Source organism: Ctenocephalides felis, unplaced genomic scaffold (genome assembly GCF_003426905.1).
Source record: "Ctenocephalides felis isolate EL2017-DRISC unplaced genomic scaffold, ASM342690v1 CF-g0.4_SCAFFOLD_03571, whole genome shotgun sequence".
Lineage (NCBI taxonomy): Eukaryota > Metazoa > Arthropoda > Insecta > Siphonaptera > Pulicidae > Ctenocephalides > Ctenocephalides felis.
In genome coordinates this window covers 22,105,054-22,116,922 of record NW_020539725.1, presented here as the reverse complement: position 1 = coordinate 22,116,922, position 11,869 = coordinate 22,105,054, and the positions used below count along the sequence as shown (strand labels likewise).

Genomic DNA, 11,869 nt, shown 5'->3' with positions numbered 1-11,869 from the left:
GACATTGGCCCTAACATCAAAATATAGATAGCAAAATACTTACACGTGAAAATACCTCTTACTCGCCATTGCTGCTCTAATAGAGTCACCATATAATTTCTTATAATAAATCTATCAAATCGAGTTCGGACAACCTTCAAGTGGCTATCTATACATATATAATATATAACCTTCCAAGTGAAGATAGCCTTTTTCTTGCGTTGATGCTCCAATAAAGTCACTGATGTTAGAATTTCTAGTAATAAATCCGTAAAATAAAGATAGGACAACCCTTAAGTTGCTATCAATACATAGATATGCGATAAGCATTCAAGTAAAAACAACCACCCGTACCCAGAATTGCTGCTCTACTAGAGAGATAGGTCAACCTGTATGTTGTCAACCAGTAAAAAGACACTACAATAGCTCATCATACTCGTTCAAATTCTTGTTAACTATAACAATACAATACAATAATACACATCTAGCATTGCCTAAATAACAGTTTTTGAAAACTAACCACCACTGGCAAAAAAATAATTATTTATCCGTAATACAACATCGGTTACATACATACATTGCGGTTGTCTTTAATTACTATTCTCGTTCAGTATATTTGCGCAACGTTGCATATATCATATGTCAGCTGCAAGTACTATTAAGGAAAGTACTCAGCGAATGTTTGAGTTATATTATCTGACTATTGTGTCTATTACATATGATGAAAGTAGCAAGAAATAAATAGAATTCTTTGCTGTACTTGTTGTGCAATGACAAGTATTCTATATAATCGTTTGTGAGTGTGGGAACGGAGATTCTTCTCATTGTCAGAACAGGGGTATCTGTTCCACAATCCCATAATTTTTTGAATAATGTTTAATTTACTCAATATTATACAAAAATGACAATTATTGACAAAACTCAAACTATAGCGGGTTAAATAGAACTCTGAAAAAAAATCGATTTTTGAGATGTTGCCGTTGCCAAAAACTAATCAGCATGTCTCCTTATTGATACACACATCCAACCATTTTTTCCAAAGGTATGCCAAAATATTCAGAAACCTCTGAAACGTAAAGATATATAAACATTTTCATTTTAGATTTTCGTGCGATTACTATAACTTACCCTAGGGGTGAAAAAGAACAAATGGTAGGGTTTGCTCCATTAAGCAATTGACCATGGAATTCAATTTTTTGCATCAAGACAATAAGCAGTTTTTTTATAGTTATATAGGCTAAATATGAAGTAAGTGAGCAACTTTTGCATTAGAGTGACTTTAAATTTTTGCGTGAAAAAGAAGCTGCCCAAAGATTATATTGAAGACCTTTAGCACTACCACATCGATGTAGATATGAACAAAATTGGCGAATTCACTCATTGAAGAGATTCTCTAACTATCGATATAGTGTTTATCACAAATGATAAAAGCCAAATAGCTCATAGGATTGTAGATACTGTATTATGATTGCCATTGGAAAACAAAATTTAGTGCTGCTATTTTAGTTCACATCCACTTTGAAAAGGATGTTGAGATCATCATGTATGATCATATTTTGTTCAATAGATTTAAAAAGTACTTAAAAACTTCAAGCGTTTCAATATCACAATTGATGACTATCTTTTTAAATATTCCTAAACAAGCCGAAACCTAGTTGTATGAAGTATGGTGCATTAAGGCAAATTACTGTAAGTTTCAGGTTTAAACCAATAAGTGAAATAGAATTATGTGAATTGAAATGACTATAAATTAATGTAACATACCATTATAATCATAAATATTGAAACACATTTTTTATAATAACAAAATATAACATATGTATATTAATTCATTCATAAATCTTTCGATCAATTTGCAACTCTTCAGGTAATAACCGCAAAAACTAATTTTGGCGATCATTAGTTATTCGAAAAAATAATATATAGAAAAGTAATGGCAATAAATAGGTGCTCATCAATATTATAATTGAAACTTTTTGTGTCTGACTGCATGTAACAAAAAAATATCACAATAAGATGAAGTCTACACTAATTAAAGGATGTTTGTAATGTAAACATTCGATGGTCTAGACTGGGTACCACCTACGTATGAAATTATGTTATGATAGGTCTATAAAATTGATTGAATAGAAAAATAAAATATAATGTGATTTGAAAGTTAAAGAAACAATTTGGCAATAATAATGTGGTCATATGCTAGACTATATCAAAAATGATGTGGAGGTCGCAACTCTTAAGAATACCTAGACTGGTAACGAGCTACTCTAGATCACAATACAGATCAGTCAAAATATTTTATTTTTGTTGTTACTATAAAAAAAATATGCATAATTATCATGAGTTGATATATTTTTTAAAGTTTTCCATGCTTTCTGGAGTATACTTTTCAGGTATAGATATACCGCATTTAAAAGTTTCAGCAATTTGTGTCGACTAGATATAAAACTAGGCGTATGTGGTCTTCGCAAAGAGTTTTGAATAGTTTTTGAATGAAAAAGTCGACATAATCAATGCGTATTAAAATATAACATCTAAGATGATAATTATTTTTTCACCAATTAATTACGAGGGTACGGCTTGGTCAATCTTTAGCAAAAACTAACCTGCCCCAACTAGTATTTTGAAATAAGTTTCTAATTGTTTCAAATGGGTGCAGGATTTTTGGCTAATACGCACACACAAATTCTGCACTTTTCTGCAATTCGTTTCATCAATTAGATTTCAACTTTTCCAAAAAAAACTTCAGCCGTTTGAACGTAAAAAAATAGGGACAGGTCAAATTTTGGCTCACATGCACTCATGCACACACACACATAGTCGCTCAAATTTTAGTCTCAAACGATTCAGAATGACTTTAAACTTCGACAAAACTCAAAATTATCAAACCAGATTTTTTGGCGTAAATAGAAGCTTTTATTAATTGGCCTAACACTTATTGATGATGAATTTTCAAATTTTTACATAAAGGATCAAAATGAATCTGTTAATGTATATTGGAAGAAATAGAATTAGAACCATTTTTTTTATAAAATAATTAGTATGTATATGATAAAAACTACGATATCAAAACTACCGTATCTTAAAATTAGGTACCATTTCTCGGGATGATATAGTGATGTTTTGATACTGTGCTCATGTTAATTTATCGCATGAGTTGGTAGTTAAAAAATGTTAAAAAGCTACGTTTTTGCTGTTCAATCGAGCGTTCAACACTATATAAGTTTCTAAAACCTAACCTACAAATGGCACAAATATAAAATAACAATGTTATAAGTGCCACTTTTTGTTGTCACTCGCGTAAGGGGGCGTCTATTAATCACGTGATGCTCAAAGGGGAAGGGGGTGTATGACAAAAAATCACAAATCATCACATAGAAAGAGGAGGGTAAGATATCACGTAGATTTATTTTTTACCTAAATTAAAAAAAAATCCAAAATTTTTTAATAATATTTAAAAAAAAAGATTTTTCCTAGGTACTAAAAATACACGTAACGGGGAGATCCAACCAAGGGAGATCCAAAAATCCTTAAAAGGCGACCACATGATTAATGGGCGCCCTCAGAAGGAATCTAATGTTATATTCTGACGATTGTGCCATATGAAAATTAGGTTTTAAAAATGAATATATAGTAAAAAGGTCAATCAGCAAATCTTTAGCTTTTATACAATTCGTGACTGACAACTAATGCCATTATTCACCAGAAGAGACGCACAACATGCCATAATTATTATGTCCTAGAATTGTCCTCTTATATTCTGAATTTAATAAAACATACTTCTTTGTTACTAATAGAAAGTATATCATCATACCCGGGCGCCAAATTACTGGGTTGGCATTCGATTGAGTCTTTGTTTTCTTCTAAGTACTACCGAAAATTTGTTGATGCTACATATGGAATATGTGCATATGATAATAAAAACTAATATGAAGCATAGTTGGTTACACAGAGTAGGTACTAATGTGTATACTTATATCGCCGTATAGAACACGATCCATGTATTGTTTCTCAATATTCATAAATATCATAAATATTGAACATCTGCACATCCGCAGACATTATTGCCCACTTATTACAATCATTCTTATTATTCACGAATCGTTAGAACGGAAAGCGAACGTGCAGCAAGAGTGATGTTCTCAAGCAGCAAGCAGCAACAGCAACGCCCGGCCGAGTCGGCGATCAATGATATAAATCAAATGTAAAAGTGCGAATATGTTAACAGAGCGAGTCGTGTTGCACGAATTGATGAAACACTTGTTCTATCTCTATTCGATTCGCATAAGAGTAGAGGAGACTGGGTATGGTTGTGACACTTTTCTTTTGATCAACAAAAATTTTGATAATTAACCAGTTAGATGAGAGTAATGTAAATTAAATGGAAAAATAGAACTTTTGCCCACGTGGAAATGAATTAAATACGATACTATTCGTTTAGCATTGGAGTAGGGGATAGGTGGGTACGGTTGTGACACTTTTATCTTCGATCAGCAATAATTTTGTTAATTTACCAGCTAGCTGGGAGAAAAGTATAATAAATGATAATTTGAACATGGAAATAAATTAAATACGATGGATTAGTCATAATATAAAACTCCTATTCGTTTCGCATAGGAGTGGGAGAGACTGAGTAGGGTGTGAGACTTATCTTTAATCAGCAATAATTTTGTTAATTTACCAGATAGCTTTAAAAAACTTACTTTTGACTCTTGATAAGGAAAGCAGTTTAGAGATCGAGTTAATGTAGCGCGTGATTCAATGCAACAGCGGAAACTTGTTCGAATATACATACATTATCCCTCTGAAATCTATCTCAGAATCAGTATAGTTTAGCTGCTCAAAAGACAGTGACCACCGTACCCTGGCACAACCTACCCAATCTCCCCTACAACTTTGCCGTTTAACTGACGCACATGCATACATTAATAATATACTAATGGATGTAAAATATACGCCAGTTTATGAAATTATAGATTAATGACTTGTTTAACCTCAATGTATTCTAATAACATATTGATCGAGGTAAGTGATTGATTGAAAACCTGACTCTGGCGGCTTCTTAACTTTTGCAATTTATAGATCGAACTCAGAAGTATGTCTCTAAATGATCAAGATAAATGCTATAAATTTGTTTTTCGAACTAGTAAATATTTTTTGTAACTAAATTTTAAAACTTTTGAATCAATTTTCACAAAAACCCGGAAAAATAAATTTTCAAAAAATTGGCACAATGCGAGACAAAAGATCTAAATCCAAGACCAATATTGCTTTTAGGAACAACCGGGACACAGAGTGCAAATCCGGGACTGTCCCGGCCAAATCGGTACCTATGGTCACTTTATTGATATTAAGTTTCACACAAAACGAAATTTGAACCTGGCACCTTATGGTCATAGTGCCAAAAGCACTACTACTGGTTCACAACACCCTATATTATAAATAATTCATGGACTTACATCATTCAATCATAGCATGATTTTTATTTGAAGCAAAAAAATATCACCCTGAAGCTACAATTATTCGTAAATCTGATAAGAATTACTTTGCATACTTTCATAACAAGCGAATACTTTCATCAACGAGTTGTCGCATAAATTTCGACAATTTTATTATTAAAACTCTGATCATGTTTTGCACACACCATCGCAATGCAGAATGCGTACGTGTTGCTTTTACATGTAGTAACCGATGAAGACATATTGGGAGCATTGCGTGTTTTAAGGAACAGAAGCGATAAAACTGTCGTTAGCATAACTTTAGGAACTAATTTATAAACTTCATAAATTGTGAACGGCATAATTAAAACTTGAATTTTCTATTTGCTTGATTATCTATCAACATAACAACATATCAAATGATCAACAACAACTAAGAATAACGAACAGTGATCCTCAAAATGATGGTAATGGGAAGTACTGTCGAGAAACAGTGAGCTGAGTTAAACTTCAACTCGATTCAGAAATAAAATAGTGTGAGGGTTTCCATTGCATTTCACACCGAAATGTCCAAAGTAGGCTAATTAGAAACATAATTTTGATGTAAAATTTCAACTGAAAATGGACATTGCTGCTGCACGATATTTGGTTGCCAGAGCAGACATGACCACACGAGGCAACGCCCCTAATAAGTGCAGATAGCACTGATAAAGAAAAGAAAAAAAGGAACAATTGAAGTGGATTTTTACTTATTAGAAGACTTTAAATTGGTCATCAGGATTTCTTTCTGCTGTTATGAATTTAGGAGCTACTTCATATGAGATAAAATAGTTGTTTTAAATTAACGGTCTGTCTCACATGTTGGAAAATTGCATATGTTGGTAGTCAAGAATTGTTAAAAAATAGTATCTTTGCTGCTTTCTATCTAGGCACGTAAAGTCTAACCTCCTAATCTCATAAACTAAAATCTAACTTAACATGCTAAGAATATTAATCTTAACATGCATTACCAAAGTAACTACAGAAAGTAGACTTATGATAACATTGTTATTTGACATTTGTGATATTTGGAGGTTAGGTTATATATGTGAAACGCTTAAGCCAAAAGCAAAGACATAGTTAATTATTCAACAACATGTATCGCGAGAATCGGCGCATTTATCTAACATCTTCTTGATAGGCTATTTGGTCCATAAACTTCCAAAAAAGTAATGTTCTGAATGTTGTTTTTATGTATTTGCAGTAATTCTGTGAAGTATTAAAATAGAAACTCTTTTGTTATATTGGAGATTCTGAGCTTGTCGTGGTTTAGTGGAAAAGGCTCTAGGTTTGATAACCCCTTGGCCAACCTGATATCAAGCATAAGTAATATCAGTTTTCACTTGAATATTCATTTAATAAGTATTTGCTAATAAAAATAGCTTATTTCTGATAAACCTTCATGAAATAAACCAGTTAAAAGTAGCATTTTGCCTTAAAGCAAGTTGCATGAACTTCCCGAAACGTGTGATAATTGATTTAATCAACCGAAGTTGGATTTAGATATTTAGACAAACGTTACGTATATCATGTACGTAGCCCTTGATATAATTTAATGATTTAAATGAATGGTAACATTTTTTACACAACTAGATAAGTTTTGTGACCTGCTCACTTACTTTTTTGTTAATTCCAAAGCCATTTCTAATGGCTTGGACGATCTTTTTGCAAACTTTTTTTGTTTATTTATGATTTATTGGCTTTATAAACTAGTACATTAGTCATATACTAAATTACATAATATATACGCTATCTCTTAAAGTCTAGTCTAGTCTAGTTTTTGCAAACTTAATCGGCGGCTTAAATTATGGAATTAATTGCAATAGATGTTAAATTTATGAAATACAAATTTAGTTGTTTTATGTAAAATTATTCGGATTTTCAGCTTTGTGTTGTGTTTTCAGTTGTTTAGAAGTGTAATTTTAATTTTTAATCACAATTTTATCGACAGTGATTGAAAATATTAGGTGTAACAAATACTTGGGCGTTTTACTGACTTAAACATCGTCGACACTCTCATAGCGAAAGGGTTCATAATCATAATTGCATTAAAATATTCATTAGAACCTAAATTTGTTGCAATTGTTAGTGTAAAATATAGAATTTTCAAGACACAATGAATTATTAGAAAGATTAACGTTTTTGTATGATAAATTTTTAGTAATAATAATTAGTTAATAGAGTATTATTAACTGCAATTTTTATTACAAATTTAAGGTAATCTTATGTATATTTTTGAATAAATTGTCTTAGGCATATTTATAATAAAAATTGTCACAGTATTACCGCCACTAACACATTTAAATCTTTTGAATGAATCGGGCGCAGAGTGTGAGAGAATATGTCAAGTTGCATTCAAAAAACAATTCGTGCGAAATAACATTGCGCGTTGCTCTGCTGCGACAAAAGTATTCTTCGAGGCTGCGGTGGGCACAGCATTCCAGTAAAAAAAAGTTCATTGTTTCGTTACGATAATACACAACACAATTGCAGAGGTTTTAAATTGGATTCATTCATAATTTATACCACGAGCATTTATTTCTTTCGAATGGATTGTGGAATATAATAAAGTTCTTTGGTAGAAAAATAGACGTAGAAACAAATTGGTTATAATATTTCATCTAAATAAGAAAAAACATAAAATAATTATTACAATTGAAGACTGCAAAATATTTATGTTGATTTATTCAATCCTGAAAATATTGCAATCGCAACGCTTTCATATATTTTTGAACAGCAATCAGAACATAAGAGCTATATGAGCAGTTGGGACGATACTTCCTAATAAGAACGTAGTTTTTTAGAAGACAACCCAAAGGTTGGTTATATCAATTTGCGATATAATTAGGAATCTGGGAAATATTAAAAGAATTAGAAATCAGAGCGGTTAAAAATCGAAAGCTTAGGAAAATTCAGACGATTGGGGATCAAGTTATCATCCCGTGATCACCAGAATTACATTATCAAGATCTGGATTAAAAAAAGTTTCTATTACCTATTAATAATTTGACGCAGATGAAATGGTATTATTACTTTGATACATATTTCTACCTTTTCAAGTAAAAACCTATGTTAGCCACCATCAGGTTGACGGATTTAGGTATCAAACTTGGGAAATTCTAGTAGACTAAGGCTCTAATCCGAGTAGACTGAGCCACGAAAAAACCCATCAAAATTTTAAGCAACCCAAAGGTTGGTCTAACAATGGATCTAGACTAGACGATCTATTTGATATATTATTAGAATATTTCTAATACTGTTTTTAATTTGATGCAGAAAATTCGGGAAAATGATATTTTCACTTGTGACAAATTTTTATCTGTATTTTAAGTGAAAACGTTCTTCAAATCAGGCTGCCCGAGTTAGATATCGAACATGGAACTTTTTGGTTGAAAAGCTGAAGTTCTAACCATTAAAGAAAGGGAAAGCCTATAAAGGATTAATTTGGCTATGAGTTTGATTTGAAGCACAAACTTTTGAAAACGATTTTTTTGCTGAAACATAAAGTGAGATAAAAAATAATAATCAATACTAATTTAATTCCATAAAAAAATATTTATACAAAACATTGAAGTTTCAAGTGATAATTAAAATTATATGAGTTAGGTAATGTATATTTTCGAATTAATTAAAAAAAAGATTATGCTAAAATGCCTCAAATATATACAATAGGAATCAATTATATTTAACATTCACTGGTCTAATATAAAAATATTTTCGAAAAACGACATAATGATGAACGACATTCTACAGATATTAGTAGGAAAATATGTTGATCCGATTATCGTTGAATATTTTCGTTGAAATTTAAATAATTTAATTATTCAAAATTAACATTGTTATCGATTAAATATAAATTTAATTAGTTTAATTGATTTGGAATATTAATCGATAACAGTTTTAAAATCGATTTTTCTTTTTACAAACAATCCAAACAGATTTTACAGTGACTAAACTTGAAATTTTAAAGAAGTACGTTTCAATGTTCGCTTCAATTGAACAAATCAATCGTATTTTCGCAAAGAAATAAGATTTTTATGTACTATATATTATGGTTCGGTCATGCAAAAATTCAAGTATATTGCGAAGAAAATTTGAATCACAAAAATATAAAAAAATTATATAAACTCACCAGATCCTAGGCAGGAGCAATATGTCAGCAGGCCGACCAAAAGCACCAGTACTGCCGATCGGCACAGCAGCATGGTGAAGAATTTTTTTCGTCTATTCTGGCAATTGAAAAATGCCAGAAGTACTAGCTACTCCTATACCAATTCATATACTAAATGCAATGCTGCATTCATAAGTTAGTGAGCGAAATATTACAATTTTATTCTGTGAATCTACAGACTACAAAACCAGTCTTTTACTCTGTCTATCGATACAAGCAACATCCAACTCCTGAATAGCCTTATAAGATATTCTGCATCATCCCATTTAAATGTATAGTGATTATTCTGAGAATTTTCAATCGTTGAATTATCGAAAAATCATTGGAATATTTCTCTGAATACAGTCATGCATCATTACTTCACTATTTACTCATCACTGTTATTCGACATTGCTTTCACTTTTACATTAAAGCACAACTGAGAAAACCTATAAAAAAGTTAATTCAAATCTATATATACGTATTAATACAAAAACATAAAAATAATAAATCTGAGTGGTAATTGAATTTGTTAATGAAATTGTTTTGAGTATGTTTCACCGAGAGACGATGAAAACAAACTGAAACTATTGCTTTTACTCATAACATGTGTGGCAAATGTTTCTACTTTTGCGTCAAAAATATTTTAAAAACAAAGTTTAAAAATGTATAATAATTTTTTCATATTAAATAATAAGACAAGCTGTTGTATATAAAAAAGTTTTTTTGTTTAAAATACTATAAAGTAGTTTGGAATATTTTTACGATGGCAAACGTGTCATGAACTTAAAACTTTGAAAAACCTGATTATGTTCAGAAATTTGTTATTTGAAAATAACATTATCTGATGTTATTGCATTTTTTATGATGACTACATCGTTAATTACATTTGAATTAAAACAATTATAATTAGGTGAATGCAAAATTAAAAACAATGTTTGCAAAAACGTGTTTGTTAACGCATGTCTGGCACGATTTCGACACATTTTTAGAAGTACTTGTTTTATGTCACTGAAAATTATATGTAAACTAACATACAAACTGAAAAACACGCATGTAATATTTTCTTTTATAACGATAATAAAGTTATTGGAGGATAATTATGTAATAGTTGCACTATGCAAGCCAAAATCTTCAAGCAAAATATATACAAAATGTCAAAACCTCCCGTAGGGTAAGTCATTGTAATCATCCAAAAATCGAAATTGAAAATTTTTGCATTTCTCGACGTTTTGAAAGTTTCTGAACATTTTGGCATACCTCAGAAAAAATGGATGTGGTGTGTTATGTATGTATGGATACAATTTTCCGGTGACGTTTTCGGGTGCACGGATCAACCGATTTTTTAATGATTCAAAAGGCATTCGATTCCTATTGATAGGAAAATGTGCTGATTAGTTATTAGCAAAGGCAGGTCGAGCCGTTTCGGAGATACGGAGCGAAGAATGCAGAAAATGGAAATCGAGTTTTTGAGAGAACGGAGCATCCGATTTGAATGATCTAAAAAACATTGTATTAGTAAAGACTGGCAGATGTGGTTATTAGTTTTGACAAAGGCAGGCCCAGTCATTTCGAAGATAAAGAGTTAAATATGCAAAATTGGCAGTTTTTGAGGGAACTAAGCGTCCGATTTAAATGATTCAAAGAACTTTCGGCTTGTTTTAACAAAATAATTGATTTGGAAAAAAAAATTTTATTGACAATTTTTTTTCAATTTTTTTCAGATTTTTTTTTGCGAAAATAATTTAGATTTTATTTTTAATTCTGACTAAAAAAGTTCTAATATACTTTAAACAAATAATTTCAACTTTGAAATTCAGTTTATATAATTCTTATTAATATTAGACAATGTTGCAATATTTATAATAATCTATCTGAAAGCATTCAATAATCCTCGAACATTTCGTTACGGTACGGGAAGTTCCAGCATTTTCCGGTAGTTTTAAACAGTCACAGCCTTCATGTATTCTAAAAATTTCAATATTTAGGAGTATATTTAGTTTATTTGAAAATTTTCGATTTCAATAGACAAATGACAAATAGTCGTCAATACAAAAAATTTTGTCACTGCTCCGTGACGAGTATATTCGTCAATCACAGTTTACTAGTTGAAAGACAAATCTATTAGATTTAATGCTACTAAATTTGAATGCCATATAGAATGTTCGGTACACCTTGAAATATGATTATGGAAAATATTAGTGGCTATTACACGTTGTTCTACGAAGACATCATAATCACAAATTTGAATAAAAAAGAAGTTAAG

The 11,869-nt window shown here is 30.8% G+C and overlaps 1 protein-coding gene across 1 annotated transcript in view; it reads right to left on the bottom strand.

The window, feature by feature from the left end:
• The window catches only part of LOC113386970 (dual oxidase-like), a 186,136-nt gene extending 176,204 nt beyond the window's left edge, over positions 1–9,932 (bottom strand). The window contains 1 exon segment of the mRNA XM_026624728.1: positions 9,586–9,932. Within this exon segment, the coding sequence (XP_026480513.1) occupies positions 9,586–9,658 (73 nt within the window). The 5' untranslated portion in view covers positions 9,659–9,932.
• Positions 9,933–11,869: the final 1,937 nt, after the last annotated feature.